The following is a 27,624-nucleotide window of genomic DNA, read 5'->3' as shown; positions in this document are numbered from 1 at the left end:
ATATGCCCCCAGAGTACCTGCTTTGCTGGCAATGAGGGAGGGGAGTGCTGCTGTAGGCGGTCCTATGCTAAAGTGATCTGTGCGCGTTGTGCGGCGCCAGTGCGGCGCCAGTGCCTGTAACTTGTAAGTGATCTGTGAGTACTGTGTGGCGCCGGTGTCTGACATCAGACGCCGGAGCCGCACAGAGCACACAGATCACTTTAGCATAGGACAGGGCCGGCTCCAGGCTCCAACATGACGGCGCCAGCGTGCAGCTCCCTTTAAGGGTGGCGCCCTGCGCGGGCGCTCGAGTCGGACATGCCTGGAGCCGGCCCTGCTCCTGTGCATGGAGGCGAGGTTATAGAGGAGGCAGTGCTAAGCATCCTGGGAACAGTCAAAGCTTTTAGCATGTTGGTGCCTCAGCTCAAGATCCAACTCTACACCCCGATGTTATCCCTGTGGAATCCCAGTGTACCCCGCTGCAGAAATACTATCGTGTTGAAGCACAATGCATTCGCAGAAATACTCTCTAACTGCAGGTGTGCACATGCAATGCAAACGCTGCGCATGCACAGTCATTCGATACTCAGTCGGATTGCGAGTCTCAAATTTTGCGATCCGACGTGAATAGGGCATACTTTCCTACTTTTGAAAAAGCATTTCAGGGAGATTATGAAAGTAACACCTATAAGTGTGGACGTGTACTGCTACATCTGAGAGGCGTGTCATGAAAATTACTTAAATCCAAATGTAAATAAGCCCCAAAGTTAGTTAAGATCAATTTGTTCAAGAAAAGACACTGATTTGTTGCAGGATTTGTTTGTATATTGTGATTTACAAGAGGTTCCATATACTGTAAGTGGCCACGAGAAACCTTATTTAAAATGCATGTAGCCATAGGGATAATTGTGCCTTATAACCAATGCAGGGAAATGGTGCTGATGATCCAATTTTAATGTATATATATCTGATTTATTTTTTACCCCAAAGAAATGTACTAGCTGCATAATGGGGGTAAGGTGTAATCAGGGAGATTGCTGGACTATTCAGGGAGTGAGGGAAATTGCTTCTATTTCAGGGAGTCTCCTGCAGAATGATGGATGGTAGGCAACTATGGAATAGGGTCCTATGTGTTCTCTTCATCAAGCTGAATAGGCCTGTTACACATGCAGAAACAGTACTTTCCACATATTCCACATATTATAACAGTACTTTCCACATATTATATAACTGGATTAGTGGATCGATGTGGCCTCTTCATATCAACAAAAGTGGAAACTTCTGTATGACAAAGTCATACTTAACATATTATAATGACCATTAATAATAAAACGTATGTCAGCTTTAAGAGAAATTATTTATTTGCAGCTCCAAATCTAAACATCAAATTCATGATTCAAAGAACACAAAAAAGATTTCAAGTTCTGAATAACATTTATCTTTTTATATTATAAGCAATTACTGCTACCTTCTGGCATCAAGAAAACAATGCACCATCATTTCAGGTAATTAGTTGCTTGTCTATGGATATTATTGAACTCTCTGTGTTACACATCTTTGACTTTGCGTGCTAGGATAAAAATACCGGAGGTATGATTGCAAATTTCAAACATAGGTTTATCAAATTCTCTCGGGAGAACTTCTAGGTCTTCAATGACAAACCCAGTATCTGTTATGACTTTCCTAAGAAATTTCTCACTGAGGTTAATGAGGGAGAATTGCTTAGTGCCGCATTTGAATACAGTGCTTCCTAATATACTACCGATGATCAGGTGGCCTCCTATTTTTAGCAGGGATGAGAGATTTTTTATGACATTTCCATAAGCATCCTCATCTTTACAGGCACATTCCAAGCATCCCACGGTCAGAACACAATCAGCTTTAGGTAGGACAAGTGGATGAAGAGGGTTACTCTTGGTCACATCGCATGGTATCACTCTTTTCAGTGTCTTCCTCAGTTTTTCTTCCTTCTCAGCTAGCTTCCCACTAGTTAAAGAAGAAAAATATATTGGTTTCAATTAAGACATACAGTATTTAAAGATAAACTCAAAAACAAGAATACAAATAGTAATAAGGTAATAGAAAACTCTTAGGTCACACTTACTCTTTTTGTACACAATATAATAGTGATGTGTCATATACACAAAGAAGAATGTATTTTCTCAACAATTATAAATGTGATATTTTCAATATAAAATTGAAATTAAATACAAACACCTCCAAGGGGTATATTCAATTGATGTCGGATCCTTTCCAACGGAAAGGATCCGACATTTCAGTATTCAGTATTTCAGTATTCAATTCGTGACCAAATCCGACGTGCTTTCCGACAAGTCGGATTTTCTGACTTGAGAATGATTGATTAGGTCGAATCTGGATTCGACCTTAAACTTCTATTTTTCCAACAAGTTGGGAAATCCGAATTGAATTGAAAACACCCCATAGTCTCTTGTTGCACCCTTTAAAAAAAACGAAAAAACAATAATTTTCCCTGTAGCAGTCCAAGTGGAAATGCCAGTCTAGTAATGTGAATTTATGTGCTAGGCTTCGTATAATGGAGCTCATTCAGAGATGGACGGAGATTGCTGTATACACAGCCAGATCTGCTCTCATCTCCTTACATGCTAGGAGCCACCCAGCACAGGGCAAGGCCATCCAGCATGTGTGAGGCTGCCTCCCAATGCGACGGCAATTAGATTGCAGATGCATCGGAACTAAGGTTGACCCCTGGCAGCGCATGCCGGTTGCGCTGTCAGCCGCCATTTTTTTATTGGAGCTGCTGCGTGTGACGCCACGCAGCCCCCCCTGAAAACGGTCGCACCCTGTGAGCTCCCGTCACTGTCAATAACATTGCAGTCGCATTCATAGGGATGCGACCGCAATGTGTGTGCCTGCACAGCTTTGATGTGGGTGCATCGGTAAACTGCACTGTGGCCGCATAAGCGGCCAACTCAGAATCAGCACCAATACACAGTAGATGCAAGACTAAAGATTTAAGTACTATCAGCTGGAGGGATCAATATACTACGAGCCAGTCATGCAGTAAGCCTCTAAATACTGCAGCTATTTTTGTGATCATGAGGCTCATTCAGATGCGGTTGTTCTTGCTGCTGCTGTTGCTAGCTTTGATGAATGCAATTGCAATTATGGGCCTAATTTAGACCTGATTGTTATGATCAGTTATCCAGACATTCGGGGGGATGCCCAGCACAGGGCCAGTCCACCCCGCATGTCTGGCCTTACACCCCCCCCAGCACAAGTACGAAAGCATTGCACAGCAGCGATGCTTTTGAACTTGACTGGTAGCTCCCTACCTGCGCGCTGGCAGGGAGCTACCTATTGCTGCCCGGGTGTTGTGATGTCACGCAGCCGTGGTGGAACACCCTCCCCCCCCCCCCGCATGGTCTGGGCATGCCTGCGTTGCCCGGACCGCACCCCCAAAATGGCACCAAATGCAGTCGGCCTTCCCCCTCCCTCCCAGGGACCGCCTCTGCCTGTCAATCAGGCAGAGGTGATTGCTGGGCTGAGATGGCCATCGGCTGTCTGGCATCCGCAGTTCAGACCTGATCGGCTGCTTTACGATAACGCACAGCAGCGATCAGGTCTGAATTAGGCCCTATATGCTAATATGGGCAGAAGCTAACCTGAGCATTGGAACGTCCATAGCTTTCACATAATTTCTGGCTAATGGCATCAGTGGTGTCAGAACGTTTTTAGGTTGGGGGCGCCAAGATATAATTTCAGTTTGGCACCCCTAAATATCTAAATGTCGCCCCCTCTGTGTTATACCTCATAACAAAAATCGAGAGAAACATGGCGAGAGAGAGAGAGAGACATGGAGAGAGAGAGAAAGACCTGGAGAGAGACACATGGAGATAGAGACACATGGAGAGAGAGAGATATATGGAGAGAGAGAGAACGATACATAGAGAGAGAGAGAGACATTGAGAGAGAGAGACCTTGAGAGAGAAAGCGGTATATCATCATCAGCAGAATGTGTGCCCAGGAGAGCAGTTACCAGGAAGTCTCCAGGAGGAGGTTGCATTGTCTCTCCGGCCGGGCAGCGGTTCTGCAGGGTCTCTGGTGGGTTCCCAGGCCATCATTCACATGTAGGCAGTAGTCCAACAAAAATTTGGTGGCCTTGGGGGGAAGGGGGGAGGTAGGTGGCAGGAGGAGAGGATAGGCAGTTACAAGGCGGGTGATGCAGGATGGTGTAAGGCAGGGCGTAACTAGAACTTTGTGGTTCCTATAGAAAAATCTTAACAGGGCCTCCCCTGCCCCCCACTGTTGCCACTTCAATGCCCGTTAGGGGAGAAGGAGAGAGTGAGAAAGACAAAGTGGGTATCAGGGGTAAAGAGAAATAGAGAGGAGTGCGAGAAAGAGAGGCCCTCATTCCGAGTTGATCGGTCGCAAGGCGAATTTAGCAGAGTTACACACGCTAAGCCGCCGCCTACTGGGAGTGTATCTTAGCATCTTAAAATTGCGACCGATGTATTCGCAATATTGCGATCACAAACTACTTAGCAGTTTTAGAGTAGCTCCAGACTTACTCTGCCTGTGCGATCGGTTCAGTGCTTGTCGTTCCTGGTTTGACGTCACAAACACACCCAGCGTTCGCCCAACCACTCCCCCGTTTCTCCGGCCACTCCTGCGTTTTTTCCGGAAACGGTAGCGTTTTCAGCCACACGCCCATAAAACGCCGTGTTTCCGCCCAGTAACACCCATTTCCTGTCAATCACATTACGTTCGCCGGAGCGATGAGAAAGCCGTGAGTAAAAATACTTTCTTCATAGTAAAGTTACTTGGCGCAGTCGCAGTGCGAATATTGCGCATGCGCACTAAGCGGAATTTCACTGCGATGCGATGAAAAATACCGAGCGAACGACTCGGAATGAGGGCCAGAGAGAGAGGTCAGGGAGAGAGAGAGGGTTTCATGGCAAAAGAGGGAATAACAAAAGATAGGAGCGAAAGAGAGAGGGTGTAAAGGCGGGTACTATATATACACAAGGTGACAGGGAAATGCCGGCATTGACTATATAGTGTTCAATGATATAAAGTGTACGCACTGATCGTTATCGTTCAACGATAACAATCAGTAACATCACCGCCGGCATTCCTGAACATGCGGCTCAGTCCGACATTGATGGGTTAAGCTACATGTCAGCTCAATATTGGTGATCGCTGAACAGCATGCGGGAGCGCGCATCGTTCATCGGTCACCAAAATTGCCCTCATACACACTGGACGATATAAGCCTTAAAATAAACAATACCGACATTTATGTCATTATTGTTTATTTTTTTAGGCTAAAATCGCCTAGTGTGTACCCTCCTTAAGGGAGAAAGAAAGTGTCAGGGAAAAAGAGAGAGAGAGAGAATGTCAGGGGGAGAGAGGGAGAGATAGCGTCAGGGGCAGAGAGGGAGAGATAGTGTCAGGAGGAGAGAGGGAGAGACAGTGTCAGAGAGAGTGACAGACTCAGGGAGAGAGGGAGACTGTCAGGGAGAGAGAGAGAGAGAGAGAGAGAGAGAGAGAGAGAGAGAGAGAGGGAGAGATAGGTTCAGGGAGTGAGAGGAAGAGACAGTGTCAAAGAGAGAGAGAGAGCTAGACACAGCATCAGGGAGAGAGGGAGAGACATTGTGAGAGAGAGAGAGAGAGAGAGAGAGAGAGAGAAAGACTGCCGGGGAGAGAGGGACAGTGTCAGGAAGAAAGTGAGGGAGAGAGTGGGGGAGATGATATCAAAGAGAGAGAGTGTAGGGAGGGGACAGAGAGACAGTGTCAGGGAGAGAGAGGAGAGGGACAGTGGCATAGGGAGAAGGGGGAGGGGGGGGGGGGGGGAACTACCTGACTAGTCTACAGCACTGCAGCTTTGCTGCATTCATGTTAAACTCCCAGACCCAGTCTCACCCCTATCCTTCACAGTGGGTGGTCCGGGGAGGCAGATGACGCAATCCGTGCTAAATCACGTCATTGTAGTCCTACCTCTGCTATTCAATGGCGCTAATCAGGGCACTGAATAGCAGGGGTGGAGCCATGATGATGCGATCGGGCATCCATGCCCCCGAACTGTCCACCTCCAATGAGACCATGCACCCTCTAATGCCGACCCAGCTACCCCATCCCGCATGAGCCTGCCAGCCAGCCAGAAAGTCGGCAAGCCTGGTGCAGCCCCATAGGATTCTATAGTAGGGCTGCAGTGACCCCCACACCCTTTCTCCCTGGTGCCTCTCAGTCTGCACAGCCTCAGACTCTCCTCTGCAGCCAGCAGCACTAGTAGCCAGGGAAAATAACCCCTAGCTGATTGCTGGCTGGGGTCACCTGTCACTAGCGCCTAGATCCCCTTCATCTAGGCCTAGATCCCCTTCGCCGGGAGGACCTTTCCCCATAATGCCTTGACTGAGGGACTGCTGTGAGGAGGAGAGCTGGGAGGACCCCTGTGCTCGAGTGAGGGCTGCCTGCAGCGGTGCCTGACGATCAGGACCCTGGTGCTGGAGGTGATCCTGCTGAGGAGGTGGCGCAGAAGATCCAGCGTGGACGAGAGGAGCTCCAACTGAGTGTGATCCCCTCCTAACTGTCTGCAGGTGGCTTGCAGGAGACCCGGAGCTCAGAACAGGGACAGTACAGGCATCGGCTAGGACAGCCTCGCCTGATGAGGACCCGACCCTGGGCTAGTACTGTCACTACTGCTACTGTGGAATGTGAGCGTCGGAGGAGCCGCTGCAATTCAGAGCCACTGTGTGGGGGAGGAGGTGGCACAATGGAGGTGTGCGGGACCAGTGAGGATGAGGAAGCAGGAAGTGTGGCAGCGGTATTTCACGTGACCTGACCATCTGCCGCTCCTCTGGTGCAATCGATAGGCGCCTCTCTCATCTTTGTGGCTGGCGAGCTGCCCCCTTGCCCCCCCCCCCCCCCCATTCCGATGCCCCTGGATGGCATATAATTGCTGAAACATCAGTGCCATTGTCGCCAATTAGGTCATGTCGCAGGGTCTAAGTGCCTCTGTAGACGCACAGGCTGAGCTATTCTCCCGGAACGCAAAGGGCTCTCCAGTAGCTAGTAAGATCACAACTGCTAATTTATGCACGCCCACAAAATGGAGTCTGAACAGCCGTAACACACCTGTATTTATCCGACCACTCCCCATTCCCATCACCAAATGCTGTCTTCCTGTCATTCACTTTGCAGCTAATTCCTTGTTGTGACCACTATAACATTTCACTCACTGCATGTGCGCACTGCGGCTCAGATGGCATTCTTATCCACTTCCAGGATTGAGGGAACTCAAGTAGGTGGCATGTACAAAGCTATATACAAGTGTATGAGTATGCATTTAGGGCCTAATTCAGACCTGATCACAGCAGCAAATTTGTTCTCTAATGGGCAAAACCACACAAATCTAAATCTCTCTGCACGTTATATCTGCCCCACCTGCAGTGCACATGGGGGGTAATTCCAAGTTGATCGCAGCAGGAAATTTTTTAGCAGTTGGGCAAAACCATGTGCACTGCAGGAGGGGAGATATAACATTTGCTGAGAGAGTTAGATTTGGGTGGGTTATTTTGTTTCTGTGCAGGGTAAATACTGGCTGCTTTATTTTTACACTGCAATTTAGATTGCAGATTGAACTCACCCCACCCAAATCTAACTCTCTCTGCACATGTTATAGCTGCCTCCCCTGCAGTGCACATGGTTTTGCCCAACTGCTAACAAAGTTCCTGCTGCGATCGACTCAGAATTACCCCCATGGTTTTGCCCAGTAGAGTACAAATTTGCTGCTGCGATCAGGTCTGAATTAGGCCCTTAATACACATGCACGTTATATCTGCCCCACCTGCAGTGCACATGGGGGGTAATTCCAAGTTGATCGCAGCAGGCAATTTTGTTAGCAGTTGGGCAAAACCATGTGCATTGCAGGGGGGACAGATATAACATGTGCAGAGAGAGTTAGATTTGGGTGGGGTGTGTTCAAACTGAAATCTAAATTGCAGTGTAAAAATAAAGCAGCCAGTATTATACCCTGCACAGAAACAAAATAACCCACCCAAATCTAACTCTCTCTGCAAATGTTATATCTGCCCCCCTGCAGTGCACATGGTTTTGCCCAATTGCTAACAAACTTGCTGCTGCGATCAACTCAGAATTACCCCCACTTAGGACCTTATTCAGTAAGGATTGCAGTTTCTGCTAAAAAGCAGTTGCTGCGATCAAATAGTTGCCGCCAAGAAATAGAGAAAAAACGCCTATTGCAGAAATTGCGACTGCATCGCAATATGCGGGCTGATCGCAAAACCATACGCAGTTACCGAACATCAAAGATTTTTCCTATCTGCACCAGGCAAGGTCATCCACAATTCTTGTGACACAAAAGGCTGGAAGTGCTCATCGCTGACGTCAAAGGCCCTCCTTAAAAATGCCTGGCCACGTCTGCGTTTTTTCAGACACACCCAGAAAACGGCAGGTTTCCTGTCAGTCAAACAGCGGCTGCATTGCGATCACGATCTGTACGCAATTTTTGTTACTATTTTTGCTCACGCGTACAGAATGCGAACTCTGCACATGTGCAGTCAATCCATAATCGGCCAGATTGTGCATTGCAAATTTTACAATCCTTACTGTTTAAGGTCCTTAGGGCCTAATTCAGCCCTGATCGTAGATGTGCTAAATTTAGCACATCTACGATCAGTCACACAGACATACGGGGGGGCCCGCCCAGCACAGGGCTAGTCCGCCCCGCATGTCAGGCCCGACACCCCCCCCCTCCCCCCGGTACAAGTAGAAAAGCATCACACAGCGGCGATGCTTTTGTACTTCAAGAGTAGCTCCCTACCAGCGCAGCTACCCCCCGCACCGGACCGTGCCCTGTAAACGGTGGTCAAATGCCGCTGGCCTGCCCCCTCCTGCCTAGTGACCGCCTCTGTCTGTCAATCAGGCAGAGGCGATCGCAGGGCTGAGACAGCCGTCGGCTATCTGGCATGCGCCGGTGCACTGTGGTGCCGGCGCATGTGCAGTTCAGACCTGATCGGCTGCAGTGCGAAAACGCACAGCACCAATCAGGTCTGAATTAGGCCCTTAGTTGGGTGTGGCTTACAAGCTAGCCCCTGTATAGATCACCCTTTGTACTTGAGATGTGAGATGTTAACTGCAATTTACTGTTGTATTAGGCATACTATATGCTAGTGAAGGATTTTGCAGAGAATTGTTTTCATCAAAATATAGACAAATTCCCCATGCTTTTATTTGCTAGATACACATAGATTTGCAGCATAATATTGGTAGCGCCGATAGCAAAAGTCTTTCTACATGTATTTTGCATACATATATGGCATTAATACTGCCATGCAGCTGGTATCATGTTCAATATGTGCAGGCATATTTCTTTAAAGTTCAAAGTTGTGTATCATATGCAAATGATTTGTGGTGCATCCAATTTTCATTGAGCTCCATAATATTAACTGAAATGCATACCTACGATCTTCCAAGTCACAGACAAATTTTAAAGCCGGTGTCCAGTCAAACATGCCAGCCTCATTCTTCCTCCACCTCTCCAAGTAATCTCTGTTTCGGTCAGTAAAATCTGCTGCAGTTATCTCCTTGAAAGCTTCACAGGCTGACAATTCCTGGTAAATGGCAGGACCAGGGCCAATATCAATCAATGAGGTCCCTCTTACACCACCTTTATGATATAAAAAAAAAAAAAATAGACATTAATACAGTACAAAAGTAAAATTCTATTTAACTGATTTGACATGTGAAGAAAGGTTATTTTTATGCAGAATGTTGCTATTATGCTGAAATGTGCAGAAAGTTATTGTGCATAAACAACTTATTTATGGTCTTGGCATTTGTACTAATTAGAAAATAACATTACTTCAATCAACAATAGGGGACATTGTATCTCTAGCAGTAGCGGCTCTTGCCACGGGCAAGCAGGCTTTTTGCCTGAGGGTGCCGCCGCCGTGGCAATAGCCACTACTGATCCTCCCTCCCCACTCCCCGGCATCGCTGACTGACGCTAGAGGTCAAAATTGACCCCTAGTGTCAGTGCAGCACTGCTATGGGAGAGACGTCATGACGTCTCGCCCATAGAGAGGAGCCGGCGCCTGGAGTCAGCAGCAGCAGCGGCAGCAGCAGCAGCGGTCCGGAAGCAGGAGCGAGGCTGGTAAGTATAGTATTGTTTTTTTTAGGGTTTCAAAGTGGCGCTACTACTGGGGGCACATACAGGGGGCACAGCTACAAGGGGCACAGTTACTGGGGGCAGATCTACAGGAGGCACAACTACAGGGGGCACATACTGGGGGCACTGCTACAGGGAGCAAATCAACTGGGGGCACAGCTACTGGGGGCACTACTACAGGGAGCACTGCTACAAGGGGCACAGCTACAGGGGGCACAACTACTAGGGGCACAACTACAGGGGGCACTGCTACAGGGGGAACATCTACTGGGGCAAATTAACTGGGGGCACAGCCGCTGGGGGCACAACTACTGGGGGCACAGCTACTGGGAGCAAATCTATAGGGGGCACAAGTACAGGGGGCACAACTACTGGGGGCACAGCTACAGGGGGCAAATCTCCTGGGGGAAAATCAACTGGGGGGCACACCTACTTTGGGCAAATCTGGGGGCACAGCTAATGGGGGCATAACTGTGGCCACGACCCTCCCCTATGAAGCCATGCCCCTATTTTTCATGAACTGTTTTGATGCGGGGGGGCCACAAGGTGTAGAACCGGCCCAGATCTCTAGGGCTAATGAATTGGCTAAGAAATCATGATGCTCTATCCACACATGATGGCTACTTAAAACCGTGCATAGTTGAGGAAGTAATGGCTTAATTCTGTGGGGTGATTAACTCCTGATGATAGATACCACAACTGACGTCATGTTTCCCTTACTCAAGATTGTTTTCCAGGATTATATTTTGGTCGGTGTTCCATACCGGCCACATTCCTGACCAACCCTTTATAATTAACCTATGCATGGTTTATTTCCTGTTTGTCTCCATGTACTCCAGTGACTTTCGCAGTGTAGGGTCAATGAAATGGAGCCTTACCACAGAAACTGAGGGCCCAAAGTCGCTCAGTCCTTTCCTCCACATAAATGTCACTTGCACTGGCTACAATAAACTGTTGTTTGTAGCTTTTCCACGTATTCTCCACTAGGTCAAGCACCACTCTCAGCAATATATTGGAATGCCTGGCATAGAGACAGTTTCTGTTCTACAGTATCTATCATATTGTGAGGATCAGTCACAACAGCTACAGAAGACAGGTGGCAATGCACTAGTGATATTGACAGTAAACATCCTTTTCTACTTGGTTATGGATCAATGTGTTGACCTGTAAAGGTCGGTAGTGTCTAGGTTGACCCCAAAAGGTCGAAATGCCCAAGGTCGACATGGGAAAGGGGGTCGATATGGTAAAAAGTTCAAAGTGGAAAAGGTCAACACAAGAAAAGGCCGACACGAGGTTTGTTTTTTGGGAGGGGGGGTGTCATTTTCTACGTAAAAGAACCGGGAACCCCAATTAGTGCATTGCGTCCCTTTGCATGGCTTGCATTGCTCGCCTTGCTGTGACCAAGGTGCCTCGCTCTGCTACCGATGCGCTCGACAAAATTTGACTATTTCCAATCGTAGTCCACGTGGATGGTACAGTATGAAAGAAAATTATAAAAACTTGTCTCAACCTTTTCCTGTGTCAAATATTGCCACGTCAACCTAATGCATGTTGACCAATAGTGGTCAACCTATGGACTGTCGACCATAGTACTGTCGACTGGATACCTTTCTACTTAGTGTAATCAGCACTTTGCTAAAACCAAGTCAATTAAGGATAAATTACCTCAACCTGGATTGCTGTCTTTATAAATCCTTTACTCCAAGAAATCTTTGCAGAAGCATTGTTGGAATTTAATTTCTATGCTGGTGAGACAGACATCCTTGATTTGCTTGCCTGCTAATGAGTCATGCCCCACAATTCTACTTTCTCTAACTCATTAACTTTTGCCTTGTCCCAAATGATTCTGTCTAACACAGCAAATTCAGCTTTGTTCATCAAGGCCTGTCCGCTCTGGATTTTGTTGCTTGCTTGATTGTGTTGCGTAAATGTGGGGAATTCCATTAAATGCACCGGGAATGAGTGCCGGAGTTATTTAATTAGCCTTGCTGTAAACTTGCGACTAGAGGATTTCTGCTCTACTCTCTTGAGGTACGAGCCTGCCAAAACTAGTGCCTCAATGTCAGTTGCAGGCTTACCGCACTTAAGTCAGAGAATTCTGCTTACCGTGAGTAAATTACTTTCTTTAGGCCCAGTAACCTGCATCTCGACTTAAATGTCGAGCTCGGTGTGGCTAGTTAAATAGTTCCAGGCACTCAGTCCCAGTGCTATTCAAGATCACTTTTCATTGAATTCCCCCAATGATACTATAGCTACCCAAGAAAGTTATTCTCTCAAAGCAGCAACCAGTACTATTGTCCTCACAACCTGTCTTCTCTGGACTAAGACTTAGCTTGATGTGGTGTACAGTATGTGTGATAGTTATTCAAGCCAAGCGTCTCTTCTGGAAGGATCAAGAACCATTAAAAAGCTGTTCTTGTACACTGTCAATGCAGTTTGGCATGGATTGAGCAACGTGCCATTGAATCTGGACTCTTGCAGCAGAGACCATATGGAATAATAAATCACTGTTCACCACCATACAACGCAGATTGGCAGGCAGCAGGAAAGGGACAAATGGAAGATAGCCTTTAATACAAAGTATCACTCTGAATGCAAGGTCATGCTGGTGGCCACCATAGATAAAGAAGGTCATATCCATAAGAGGGATATACTGTTGAGCTCCCTGGATAATAAAGTACTTTCCAAGATGAAGATATGTTGTAGAGAAATAACTTTCCTTCATACGCCTAATATATGTACAGTACTGCTTACCTTCTGTATTTTTTAAACTATTCAACACTGACCTTCCTTTGAATCATTAACAAGCTACTGCAATAGAGAAGTGATTACAGTGCTTACCTATTTCGATTATCACCTCTTTGGGTGATGCTGAAGCGAAGGTGTAAGGGGAAGCTGTGAGGGGATGCAATTGATGTCAACACTTCCCCATCCTATTAAACCAAAATGCTGCAATTTGTGGCACTGTCCAGTAGAAGTGAGGCCTCATGGTGAAATTCTTAGTGAATGATAACATCGCTGCTCTGACCCAGCCACTTTACTGGTGAAGTGGGCTGGATCTTGGAGCCTCTCAACGCAGATTGGCAGGCAGCAGGAAAGGGACAAATGGAAGATAGCCTTTAATACAAAGTATCACTCTGAATGCAAGGTTATGCTGGTGGCCACCATAGATAAAGAAGGTCATAACCATAAGAGGGATATACTGTTGAGCTCCCTGGATAATAAAGTACTTTCCAAGATGAAGATATGTTGTAGAGAAATAACTTTCCTTCATACGCCTAATATGTGTACAGTACTGCTTACCTTCTGTATTATTTAAAACTATTCAACACTGACCTTCCTTTGAATCATTAACAAACTACTGCAATTGAGAAGTGATTACAGTGCTTACCTATTTCGATTATCACCTCTTTGGGTGATGCTGAAGCGAAGGTGTAAGGGGAAGCTGTGAGGGGATGCAATTGATGTCAACACTTCCCCATCCTATTAAACCAAAATGCTGCAATTTGTGGCACTGTCCAGTAGAAGTGAGGCCTCATGGTGAAATTCTTAGTGAATGATAACATCGCTGCTCTGACCCAGCCACTTTACTGGTGAAGTGGGCTGGATCTTGGAGCCTCTCAGACAGTCAGAGAGACTATAATTATAACAAAAGTAAGCAAACTGAGACCTAGGTAACAGATTGTTAAGTACCAGTGTGATACCCTGAAACTGCAGCCCAAATCAACTGTGGCACTACAGGTGCCAGCATGACTTTAATAAAAGTAAAATGTTTGCTGGAGTTGCATAGCACTGTGCCAGCAGCCTACGGCTTGCAGCACAGAAGGAGTTAACGGCACAGCTCATAGCTATACAGATTAGTCTGCAAAATGCAAAGGGCATGACTCACTCATTTGCAGACTCAGAGCGGGAAACTGAGAGCGGGAAACACAGAGCGGGAAATCCCAGATAGAATGTGTACCTGGGAATGCAGGGTTATAAAAAGGTTGTCCTGCAGCAGCCTAGAGGGAGGACAGTCAGTGAGGGGAGGACAGTCAGTGAGGAGAGTGAGCAGACAGTGAGGTGGATTTAGCCAGAAAAATGTAGCCCCAGTGAGGGCTCCCCACATGTTTAGGTGGGGAGTGATGCCAGCCACAGCAAAGCACTTGATGACAGAGGGAGACATCGCAGTGTGAGAGCAGCAGTATGCAGAATCCAGTGAAAGGGTGATGCCAGGAGAAAAGTGTGCTAATGGTGTGAGTCTCAAGAGGTATCTGGGTGAAGTGGTCGGAAACCACGCGGCGTGAGTAAGCGCCCCCATGGAAAAGTATCTCGAGAGGTATCTGGGTGAAGTGGTCGGAAAGCCACGCGGCGTGAGTAAGCGCCCCCCAAGGAAAAGAATCCTCGCTAAGTAAGAGAGAGAGAGACGGTCACCTGATGTGTAGCACTACTGGTCACAGAATGCCCTGGTACGTAATGCTGTTTGCCATGTATATGCCGCTGCGACTAAGCGATGCGCTGGAGGAGGTGCCCTGATATGGGATCCACTGTAACTTATGCTTTGTGCTGGAGGAGTGTTCACAAGTTATCCCTGCAATATCTCTGTTTGATGTTAAAATCAACTTTATGCTGTTTTTCTGAGATGGCCTGGCGCCCAATTCTTTATGCGCTGCACCGACACCTGTAGTCCACACCCACAATGCACTTGTAGTTAAAGACCTGATTCTTCAGGGGACCCTCTGGTAACTGTGCCTGAACCCATGACAAGCCGGGGCAAGGTAAGGGTGATGTACTATACACAGTGACTGCAGATCTTGCATACCCAGATACCAGTGGGCTATCACACCAGCGCTTTAAATCAATTAAATGTCTATCAGTATTCCAGCTGCTGAGTGAGCACCGCCTGCCAAGCTGTGTATAGAGAAACGAAACATGAAACAAATAAATAAAGGAATAAATAATTAATTTCCCTTTATTTATTTGAGTCAGAGAGACTAGTCAAGTGTGATCTATCTACCATCCTACATCTATCTATCTATCTATCTATCTATCTATCTATCTATCTATCTATCTATCTATCTATCTGTCTCTGTCTGGTCTGTCTGTCTATCTGTTTATCTATCTATCTATCTATCTATCTATCTATCTATCTATCTATCTATCTATCTATCTTGGGTTTGTGACACAACAATAAAAGCTATGGTGTGCTGTACCTGTTGCTCAGCACTGACCCACAGAAATATATGTTACACTTCAATATGACAGTCCATCCCTCAATGCACAGATGTATGTGATTTGTATAAGAGTACTTCTGTTTATATGGTAACAGAACTCTATTGTGATGTCTAATATCGATGTAATTCCCATTAAATAACATGCAATGTATCCTGTGAATTATATCCATATATTTGGTGAGTAGTAATATTACCATCTGTGCTTTGAGACCACTTCTTTCACGTAAACTATTTTGAATGTGCACAATAATTGAATGTAATCCTGCCAGTGGAGGTGGAGCACACCTGGATATGAGAATTATTGAATTTATGAAAGGAAATTGCTTTGTTTTATAACTATATAACATGTGTACAAAGGTAGACCTAGATTTTTACAGGGCCCTATAAAACAACATCAGTAAGAAATATAATATCGGCCAACTGGTCAAAACTAACCAATAGGGACACTGGGACAGATACTACTGTATACATAAATGTAAATATCCACACATACTGAAAAATGGGATACATATACGTTATGACCAGTAGCGGATTCTACCTACTGTAGGTGCTGCGGGACTGCGATCGCTAGTAGAGCAGGCGACGGTCTCCCTGTATAGATCTGACCTGCATGTGTTGGCAGTGTAGTGGTTTCCAATTGGAAGCCCTACGTGCTAATCTAACACAGGGCTAGTTGTCTCAGGGGTGTAAACTCCTTCCCCTGTGGGACTGCCAGTACAGAACGTGATTAGCACAGAGCTGCCAGCAGGAAGCCCACACTGTGCTACTGATCGTTTGCTGTAATGTGCTCGTATGGGCTGCACACTGTGCAGCCCATAGAAGCAGTTATACTTCAGCTGCGCATGCACATTTTATTCTTTCTTCCCTAACCCCTTTATGTCTTCCCCAAGCCCAGCTGCTGCGCATGTGCAATGCAAGATTAGAGTCCGGGTCTGTGCTGACCTGAGCTGCAACCCTGGCAGCCCCATGGACTGGAAGAGGTAGGAACCACCACTGGTGGCATCGTACCGTAAGGTTGACTACATAATGACAACATGTAGTGTATGTCATTATAATAAATGTCGACACCTTGCCCTAATCCTAATGTCAACATTTCCACTATGTTGACATGTTATATACAGGTCGGGTATCCGTTATCCGAATATCTGCTAGTAGAAATATTCAGAAAACAGGAATATTACGGACCTGTAGTGACGTCATGATGTGGCCGGTGTCATGACGTTACTGGAGTCCGCCGCCAATCACAGACAGGTGGAAGAGTGGCTTTGCAGCCATTCCCTCGCGATCACTGGACCCCACCGCCAACATGCTGGACCCTCTGGCCAATGCGTCGGACCCGCCATGGACCTCCGGGACCTATCTGATAACAGATATTCTGTTATCTGGAAAAATCCCATCCTGGTCCAGAGCATTCCGGATATGGGATACTCGACCTGTATTGACATTTTGTAGATGTCAACATTTTTCAGGTTACGACATTTTAACCATGGAAAAACCATTAAAATAATGGTGTAAAGAAGTAAATGAAATGCTAAAAAATGTTTCTGCTTAAAAAGTAATCAAATTATGCTATGACAATGAAGCCAATGTGTGCATTGTTCTACTTATGAAATAAAGCAATCAGAAGTTTCAAATTCGAACTGTATGTGAAGTCTTTGACAAGATTTGTTCCTTGGTTGTTTTTTTTTAATCAACCACCATAACTACTGTATGCCAAGTGGCATCCAATGCATCTGCGAGGTATGCAAAATCTACTGCATTTACATCCTGAAATTCTCCAGGAATTTACAGTAGGGAAGTTTGCTGCTAAGATTAGTGGGAAAAAGTTTCCTGCACTGACATTAGACCAGGCACATGAGCAGTGCAATACAAGAGAAACGGGAGATGGAGGCACAATCAGACTGACAGAGAACCCTGATGCACTAAGATGAAGGATGGTATCTGGGCCCAAAGTAACCAGAGTATACAGGAGTTTGATGAAGAGTTTAAAAAATGTAGCATGCATTCAAACCAACAACATGAATGTTCAGCCAGCACTCAAACATCAATCTTTAGACTTATCAAGGCTTTAATAAACACATTACAAGAATTAGGAAATCCATTTCAAGGCAGCAGCAAGATCTCTGTAGCCTACATGATATTGGTTCTTATTAGGACTGATGATTTAAGGGAACTAAAGCTTTTGGAATTCAGCAGTTTAAGGAATTCAACACAGACTTGAAGAGAAAATGAAATGAATGAATACTGTACTCAAGCACAAGCAAGTGAAATTGTTTAAGACTAAGGGATCTATTCATAAAGAAGTGAAAAGTGTAGAGAAGTGAGCCAGTGGAGAAGATGCCCGTGGCAGCCAATCAGCATTGAAGTAAAATTTACAATTTGCATATTATACAATTGTCCAGTTGATTGGTTGCCATGGGCAACTTCTCAACAGGCTCACTTCCCCACACCTTTCACTGCCTTATGAATAGACCCCCAAAACTCTTGTACAAAACAAAGCCCAATTGGCAATGAGAGCCATGAGAAAGTATGTCAGCATTTTCTCAGAACTCTACATTTGTTGCCAACAGCAAAGTTTTTAACAAATTCTTCACCCATGAAAATCATACATTTCCACCGTCTTTGTCAGATTATGGGTACTTTAGAAAAACTAAGAAATGTGATCAGTTTCAGAAATTTCTCTACCTCAGTGACCAATCTTCAGCATCATGTGCCATATGTGATGTCCCAGCCATAGTACACATGATACCTCCTGGAGGTGCCATGACATTTGAAGACTATGCAGATATATTTGTCAACAAAGTGTTTCTAGAATGGGACCATGTGGACCATCATCCCTCAGTCATCCCTGGTATGCAGAGAATTACTCAGTTTATCCTGTACAACTTGCAGCACCAGCCACTGTAAGTGTAAAAAGGTAAGGCTAAAATGTACAATGCTTTGTAAATATACTAACTGTGAAAATGATACTGAAAGACTAGAAGTAAACACCTGTGTTGATAATAGTAATGACAAGCCTGATGGCATGGGATATTAATTGTTAATTTTGCTGCATTGCGACAGCTCTTATAATAGATACAATTAGAATTTGTATTAAAATTGTTATAGTTATATGTTTAAAAAATGGGTTTCTGCAAAATAAAAGTGTTTCTCAAACAATTTAGTTTATTATTTGTCATACCATTCTTACTGAACGGGATGTGCTGCGCTATATAAGAAACTGTTAATAAATAATAAATATTGGTGCACTATTTTTAACAAAACAGACACCATTTTGAAAATTGCTGTCGTAATCTTTGGGCCGTACCAAAAAAATAATTAGCAAATATGTGTAGATGAAGTGGTGAAAGTCTCATGATTTCTTCCAGAAATGCACAATTGTTACATCATTGCCAACTTAACCATTGTATTACCCAGGCAGAGGAGAGCCGAAAGGGAGATGCATCTGACAGGAAAGGCACGAAGCGGCTGGGCTGTGCTATGGCTCCACTCTATCAGCCTGGAAACCAATCTGATGAACGAGGCCCACGGCAGCAAATACCTCCTGTGCCTTGGGCCACCTCTACATGAAATCATGCATTCTTTACTGTAATATTAACATGGATATATGATTTCACCTCCATGATCTGTATAAAAGATGGTCAGAAGGCTACTTGGTATTGGCATTGTGACTATGAATAGCTTATATTTTACAGTAAGGGACACATTATTATAATAATATATAATATATTAACAGCTGCACACAAAACAATGAGGACCCTAAATGATTTTTGTAAAAATAGGAACAAATATCTCTTTTGTGGGGTTGGAATTGAAATGCCGGTGGGTGGGATGCCGGCAGTCAGAATACAGACCACGGCATCCTGCTATTGAGACTCCAGACAGGGGGAAGGTAATCATACTCACCTTCCCCCAATGGCCCCCTAGCCCTAACCCTTCCTTTTTCCTTTGCAGCAGCCCAACCTTCTCCCTCCCACTGCCTAATCCTAACCCTACTAGGGGGTGCCGAAACCTAACGCCAACCCTTTGCCTCCTACACCTACCTCTCAAACCCCCGCAGCCTAACCCTTCCTGTAGCCTAGCCCTACTGGGGGGTGCCTAAACCTAACCCTCAAACCCCCCCCCCCTCCGCAGCCTAAACCTAACAAACCCCCGTCTGTGGCTTACCTGTCCTACATACCGTCACTCGCACGTTTGGGATCCCGGCGGTTGGGATTCCGATGCCGGGTGTGTGACCCTATTCCGGATGCTGATGTCACCATTCCCAGTGGGGTTGGGATTCTGGCATCGGTATTTCGACCGGATCCGCTTTTGTGACATATACATATTTGAACCGGTGAGAATAAGCATTGACAGCAGCTTGCCATGTATTTGGTATACTGAAAGGTACATATATAGCTGAGCACTTTATTCTCTAAATGATACTGTACTGTATATACAGTAGTAGATAACCTATGAAAGAGTGTTTCATAAAGTATCACTGAAATGAATCTAGCAAACAGAAGACTGCTTCATAAATTAGTTTTCAAACAACATAAAACTTGGTTTATAATTTTATTAAATGTGCTATAATCAAAAGCTATAATTTGAAGTATATATAATCATACCCATATCACTTTCACAAGAGGGGTCAACATTCGCGTTGGAATGAACAATGAATTAATTCTTGTAATTTTTTATTCATTTGGTTAGTAAAATTAGAACTGAAATACGTTACCTGTTGTGAAAGCTTTGTGTAATTTTCTCAAAATGAAATTTAGGTATCCATCTTTAATGAAGACTCCAGACACAGCACCATAATATGTATCTAAATAAATCTCGGGGTCAAAATTATCCTGGTAGACTTGAGTGCCAGTGAATTCAGAGGCCATTGTTACTTGATACCCTTATCGAGTGATAGGAGACTGCTTGATGTGGCTGGTTCCTTTTATTGCTGCCTCTTGTGGTTCTATCAAATGGGCTGATCCCAGCAAAGCTGTTAATAAGTAATCTCACTACTACACATTTTAGCACATTACAATTGCACTTCAGTTTTACTAGTTACAATATTTAGCAAACTGGGCTATAAATTGTTGCACATTAATTTCCTAGTATTATGTACTATCTACTGTCTACTAATAGCTCCAAGATCAGTCTATGCAGATTTTTGCCGGGTACATTTATGATATTACACTTGGAAGAGCTGCATTATTTCTGTTTCCATATACTATCATTTAAAATAAAAAACGACACTTTTGTGGAAGCTGCAGAATACTGTACATTCTATGCTTTGTGCTCTTTGTTGTACACAGTGTCGGACTGCGGCAACAAGGGCCCACTGGGGGAATGCAGTGGTAAGGGCCAATGGTTAGGCAGTGTGGCCAGTCTCCAGAGGCGGTGTGGCCAGCAACCACAGAAGATTGGCTAACCATTAGAGAGTGCATGGTCTGGGCTCCTTGATAAATATATATACTAGTAAATACTGTTAATGCATACATAATAATGTACCAGATTAATAACAGCAATGCACTGTAAAAAATACACCATAGTCTTGTACAGTATAAGGCAACATACGTACAATATAATGTATAATTCAAATTCACAATGTGGAACCTGATCTCTAGAGGAGGAGGAGGGCCTCCAGGCAGTGGGGGCACACCGGGGGTCTTCACCTGTGCCCTTGTGGGCCAGTCCAACCCTGGTTGTACATGAATACCCACAATATTCATTATACCCAGACGCTTTGCTTTCCAGCTGGAAACATCTGATACAGTATTTTACATCTCATTAAAGAAGTCAGGAATATCTGACCAGGAAGATGCTTGCAACAATTTGAGTGCTACTTTGAAAACACTTTTCTGTGCCTTGTGGTCCTAAGAGACTATTTATTATATATCGAATTTTTGTGCATAGCAGTGCGGGATTACATCAGCATAAGTTCACAGTTGTACAGGATCATATCAGTACAGATTCAACGGCCCTGACATCCCCACACCCTCTTCTGGATGCTAGTCACCATCAGAAGCAATGTCTTTGTTCACTGAACACGTACTTAAAGGCAGATTACAGGTGCTGCTAATTTCTTAGCCTAGCTTCTGGCTGACAACTGATTGAGGCAAAAGCAACTGCTGCTGCTCTACACATGGGAAATCCTGACATTCCGCATTGACTTTATGTGGAAATATGCTGTGCCTGCCATAGCTTTTATTAGTTTTGGGGATGAGTTTGTGGTGCGGTGCTCACTGGACTGGTGGGGCTTGGCTGCTTTGGGGTAGCACACTGTAATATTTCATTTAGCACTTTTTGTAGTAAATACCCATGAATCATGGCACTGCTCTGCTCTGCTCTGTTGTCGGGACTCGGAGCCAGTCAGGTAGGGCCCCTCCTTGCTACACCATCTGTGCGTCTGCAGCCTAAAGGGAGCGGTGGGGGGGTTGCTATCAGTTGCGGCAATTCTTCCTGTAGGCGGGGGTGAAGGGGGTCCCAAAGCAGCTGCACCCCTGTGCCCTCTGTAGTTACATCACTGCTCTCACCCTAATCAGTGTTTACAGCATCCTTAAAAAATTAATTAAATCCCACCGGAAAATCCACCATTACGGAAGTCTCTGTACTTTGATGTAGTTGCTTTTAAAGGTTTTCTTCATGGTATTTGCACTTAATTTTGATGAACATCATCTTTTCCACATGTTGAGGAAGTAGCCTCCTATGCTGATCTCTGACAAGGTTCCCGGCTGTGCTGAAAACTCTTTCTGAGTACACAATGGAGGCAACTTAAGTAATGCAATGCAAGTTTGTACAAGGGCCTCCAAATTGGCTTTTTTTCCCTTCTAGTAGTTAAAGGTACTCTGTGACATGGCTATTTGTATGCTGTCATTAAAAGAATCCTCCACCATTGTTTGGATGTTGACCGTATCAGGTGGAGTCACAGTAGCTGTCACTAATTTGGGCAATTCTTTTAGACACAACCAAATGTCAAAATGTTGTGTTGACTCCTCTGAATCACCAGTGGGTTTCATGGAAAAGCTTGTTTTTTCTATTTGCGGCAGCAGCATTTGCCAGAGAAACTGAAGGAGATGTGTTTGTGTCATGTACCACTTGTTGCTGTCAATTTCCTTACCAGGAGTTCTTTGCATCACTTAAGATCTGGGACAGCTGGAAAGAAAGAAACAACATAAGACTTAGACCTAGGATCAAGCACAGTGGCTACAATGTAGTGATCTGATTTCACGATGTTGACAACTCTTGGATCCTGGCAAAGCGAAAAAAGGACTTGGTCTACAAATCCGACATACTTAGTGGAATCACTTTGTTTTATCTCCTCCAACATTTTTCTTGAGCTGCCTTTCCAAAAGTCTAAGTAGGGGAATCACCTGACTCAAGATAGTGTCTGAACTCACATCACAGGTGACTACTTTGAATGGTTTCAGCACCTTGCACAACAAGGAATGTATTTTCCACTATGTGGGACTAAGGTACATTCCCCCTCCTTTCCCAATGTCATTGTTTTTTGTGTAGCTTTGGATGGCTAGTTGCGCTTTCACCATCTGTGGAAGCATATAAAGAGTAGAATTCCACCTTGTTACCACCTCTTGCTTCAGTTGGTGGCAGTGAAATTTTAACTGTTCTTGCAGGCGTTGCAATCTCCTACATGCTATTACCGAATGCCGACAATGTCCTGAAATCGGCTCATCTCCTGCGTGCCCCTTTCATTTAATAAAAAAACTATGGGTGTGTACACACGGTGAGATATAGTCAAAACCGCAAGAAAAGTTAGTGCAGATCGCAAGGTGAAAGTCACCTTGCGATCCCGATTCTATCCCGATGCACAGTCCCACCAGGTCGGCATCGCAAGAAAAGATAGACTGTACAGGCAAGTCAACCCTTGCTAGATCGGTGTACTATCCAGTTCATCTCACATGTCAATGACATCTCACATAAGCCAAAATCTCACATAAGCCAAAATCGTAAGCACACATAGTCCATATCTCAAGAAAAGTTAGTCAAAATCTGTGCTATCTGGGCTCCAGGGAGTTCAAGGGAAATTGTAAGTAAAAATCGGGCATAACAAGGATCTCACCGTGTGTACACACCCTATGTCTCACTAAGTTGATTGTGTGAACAAAACATGGGATGTGTTGGAATTCACACAGCTGTAATGCTCTAAAATATTTGTGGCATTATCAGGAATTGCAAATCCTGAGAAGAGTGAAAGCGGGGTAAGCCATTTATGACATGCTTAGTTAGTATGCTTCTTAGTGAAGCTGGTGATTCAGAGAGTAGCCTGTCTCTGAATGATCTGGTGTTGTCTGTTAAATGCTGTTCCTGCTGCTGAAGGTGATTCACCCACCCAATGGGCTTTCACAGTCATGTACTGTAATCTTTAGTTGGCACTTTTCAATGGCATTTTGTATGCAAATAATTTGGTCATATTTTTTAAACGTCCTGGTACAGGCAAGGAATAACTTTTCTAGTAAAATGGATAGCGATAGAATTTGGTACTGGGACACAGGACCTCAATTAACTGTCTAAAACCTGCTTCATTAATAGCAGATATTGGATGCAGATCTAATACTAGCATAGCTGTCATGACGTCAGTGCGACTGGGTGACAGATGTCATACTTGTTTAATCTTGCAAAGGATTGTTTACAGTCAATTGTTGTTTGAAGCAACTAGTAGTCTTGTTGGTCACCTTCTGGGATAAGAATCCAACCCCAGTAGCAGGCCTAGCACTCAAGGATTCTTCTGGGGAATCATGGATAGGGAAGGCGTCACCTAGCTTTATCAAATTGGATGCAGGACTACCTCAGATCATTATTATTTTTGAGGATATTGAAGATAAAGGTGCAGTATGCAGGTGCTGAGATCTAGCTGGGAGAAGAGAGGTAGCTGATGCTGGACGGTTTGTTGTTATTTTTTAAGTATATACAGTATTTCTTATTTTACAAAACCTTATCATGAACTCGCTGCAAACGACGTAACAGGGAGGAGGTTCCCTGATGGTTAAGGTCCCTACTTCTACTTACTCTAGCTTTACAAACACTACAGATGACTAAACAATTGTCAGGATTTTGGGTAAGAGGTGAATAATATAACATAAGAGGTGAATAATATAACATTAGAGGTGGATAATATAACATCCACCAGAAGAGGTGAATAATATAACATAAGAGGTGAATAATATAACATAAGAGGTGGATAATATAACATCCACCAGAAGAGGTGGATAATATAACATAAGATTCGGATTTCTTTGTCTTATGGCCAGGTATGACAATGGTCTTCTTACTACAGGCAAGAACTGCTTCCACTGGTGCCTAACTTATATAAACAACATCCATATCCTCATCATTAACATCCTCATTAGCGCTGACTACACAAATATCCTCATCATCCTGTTGCACTTCCACAGTGGCATCCTCAATTTCTATGTCACCAGCTATACTTTTATACTCTGAGTGAGAAGGGCTTGCATTGTTGTGAGAGGCAGAAGATGATGCCTGATAGTTGTAGAACCACCACTACTTAATAAAGGCCAAGTCCTGAGCCTTTCCTTGTCACTGTGTGTGGTGAATGACATGTTGGTAATTTTATGTTTTCTGCAGTAAACTTTCCCCTTATTATAGGTGCTTTTTTCTTTTCCACTGTAAAATATTGTTGTTGTTTTTTATTTCAGATGCCCTTACTTAATCCCTCTATGCCAGGGCTGGCCGAACCGGTCCTCGAGATCTACCAACAGTTCATGTTTTCCAGGCCTCTTGGAGATTTGTAGAATTGTCAATTAGGAATAAATGCAGCACATTTTAATTAGTAATGACTACACCTGTGTACTAGCTAGGTGGTCAGGAAAATGTGAACTGTTGGAAGATCTCGAGGACTGGTTTGGCCAGCCCTGCTCTATGCCCTTGGATATCAGCTTTAGTAGATGACATTGAATGACTAGTATCATCATGACTGGTGGCAGCAGCTGCAGCACTAGTATTTGGATGCTTCTCTTGCTCTTCTCTCGACTGATCATTATCCATATTGATGAAAACACAAGTTGTACAGACAAATAAAAAGAAATTCACAAATGACAACTTGCACTGTGGGGAGTCACACCATTTAGATTTATATGAACAAAGTTGCAGTGGGGTATATGCACACAGGTTGTACAAACAAAAGAAAATTTTTTTTCCCCAAATGACAACTCATACCATGGGGAGTCACACTGCTTATATTTATGTGAACAAATTCGTACAAACAAAAGAACTTTGTTATAACTTACTTCGCAAATGACAACTTACACTGCAGGTAGTTACACCGCTTTTATTTATGTAAAGGATGTCGCAGTGGGTGGGGTATAGATCATACAGGTTATATAAACAAAAGAACATTTTATTTACTTTTTTGCAAAAAATATATATTTTTAACTTTTACTTTCTGTGTTTGGTAATTTTTTTTCACAAATGTCACCTCACACTGTGGCATCACACTGCTTAGATTTATGTGAACACAGTGGGGTTTATACAGCGCACACAAGTTTTACTAAAAAAAAAACATTTTTAAAACTTATTTTTACTTTTTTTTTTTTTACTTCTCACAAATGACAACTCACACGGTGGAGTCTCACCAGTTATATTTATGTGAATGCAGTGGGGTGCAGCACACACAAGTTGTGAAGTGACAGTGATTATATTATTTATGTGAACACAATTTGGTACGTCATGCGGATTCACAGTGCACTACCAGTGTGACACACTTAGTCAATAGTTGTAACTAAGTTACTGCACTTTAAAAAAATAACTGTCTGTACTGTAACCTAGCTTGGCCAATATTAACAACACTAAAAGTAGCCTGAGGGGACTGGAATGGATGGATAGGTCAGCACAACAGCAGTGGAGTGGATAGACACTGGATTGATATGTTGGCTCAGCAGCACTGGAGTGGATGGACACAGGACAGATGGGTCAGCTCAGCACTGGAATGGATGGACAATGGATCGATAGCTCAGCTCAGCACTGGAGTGGATGGACACTGGACAGATACGTCAGCTCAGCACTGGAGTGGATGGACACTGGACAGATAAGTCAGCCCAGCACTGGAGTGGATGGAAACTGGACAGATAAGTCAGCTCAGCACTGGAGTGGATGGACACTGGACAGATAGGTCAGCTCAGCACTGGAGTAGCTGAACACTGGACATATACTGTAGGTCAGCTCAGCAGCACTTGGGTGGATGGACAATGGACATTTAGGTGAGCTCAGCAGCACTCGAGTGAATGGACAATGGACCGATAGGTCAGCTCAGCAATGGAGTGGATGGACACTGGACAGATAGGTCAGCTCAGCACTGGAGTGGATGGACAATGGACCAATAGGTCAGCTCAGCACTGGAGTGGATGGACACTGGACAGATACTTCAGCTCAGTACTGGAGTGGATGAGCACTGGACAGATAGGTCAGCTCAGCACTGGAGTAGATGGACACTGGACAGATATGTCAGCTCAGCAATGGAGTGGATGGACACTGGATAGATAAGTCAGCTCAGCACTGGAGTAGATGGACACTGGACAGATACTGTAGGTCAGCTCAGCACTGGAGTGGATGGACACTGGACATATATGTCAGCTCAGCACTGGAGTGGATGGACACTGGACAGATAGGTCAGCTCAGCACTGGAGTAGATGAACACTGGACAGATACTGTAGGTCAACTCAGCACTGGAGTGGATGGACACTTGACATATTAGTCAGATCATCAGCACTTGGGTGGATGGACAATGGACATTTAGGTGAGCTCAGCAGCACTCGAGTGGACAGATAGTTCAGCTCAGCCACTGACATGGAGTCAGCATGAAGTCAGCATAGACCATCAGAGCATACAGCTCTCCGACGGTCCTGCGTGAAATGGCACCTGAATTGCTACCACAGGGACTTATATCGAATCCAAAACCCATGAGAATCTAACATCAGGATGATGACGCTTTGTTTCTATAAGGAATTCAAGTATGACGGGGAAACCCAAGCTGGTGCTTGGATTCCCTCGGATACCTTAATTTCGGGTGGGTTTGACTTTTCTGAAACAGAGCTGCTCATCTCTAAAATGTATACTGTACATCTAGTTAACAGATGTGCTGAAATGCAAAGCAATGAATAAGCTTGTTCAGAATATCGTATTTTTAAAGTAACATAGTGCATTGGCAGTGTGCTATGTTGTCTATTCTCCAAGACTTTATACAAAGGTGTTGTCTCAAATATAGTACAAGATAACCAACAAGGAAGCGCTGGTTAAGTTGTCTCTTCA

At 44.5% G+C, this 27,624-nt stretch overlaps 1 protein-coding gene across 1 annotated transcript; it reads right to left on the bottom strand.

Moving 5' to 3' along the window:
- Window positions 1-1,322: 1,322 nt before the first annotated feature.
- LOC134966454 (indolethylamine N-methyltransferase-like) lies at window positions 1,323-20,282 on the bottom strand. Its single transcript, XM_063943207.1, has 3 exons — window positions 20,081-20,282; window positions 9,442-9,649; window positions 1,323-1,965 (listed from the first exon to the last, which is right to left on the bottom strand). The coding sequence occupies exons 1-3, from the start codon at window positions 20,232-20,234 to the stop codon at window positions 1,527-1,529; spliced, it is 801 nt and encodes a 266-aa protein (XP_063799277.1). The 5' UTR covers window positions 20,235-20,282; the 3' UTR covers window positions 1,323-1,526.
- Between the last annotated feature and the right edge of the window lie 7,342 nt (window positions 20,283-27,624).

Source organism: Pseudophryne corroboree, chromosome 10 (assembly GCF_028390025.1).
Source record: "Pseudophryne corroboree isolate aPseCor3 chromosome 10, aPseCor3.hap2, whole genome shotgun sequence".
In the NCBI taxonomy this organism is placed as follows: domain Eukaryota; kingdom Metazoa; phylum Chordata; class Amphibia; order Anura; family Myobatrachidae; genus Pseudophryne; species Pseudophryne corroboree.
The sequence above is the reverse complement of the archived record's forward strand: the minus strand, read 5'-3'. Positions and strand labels throughout refer to the sequence as shown.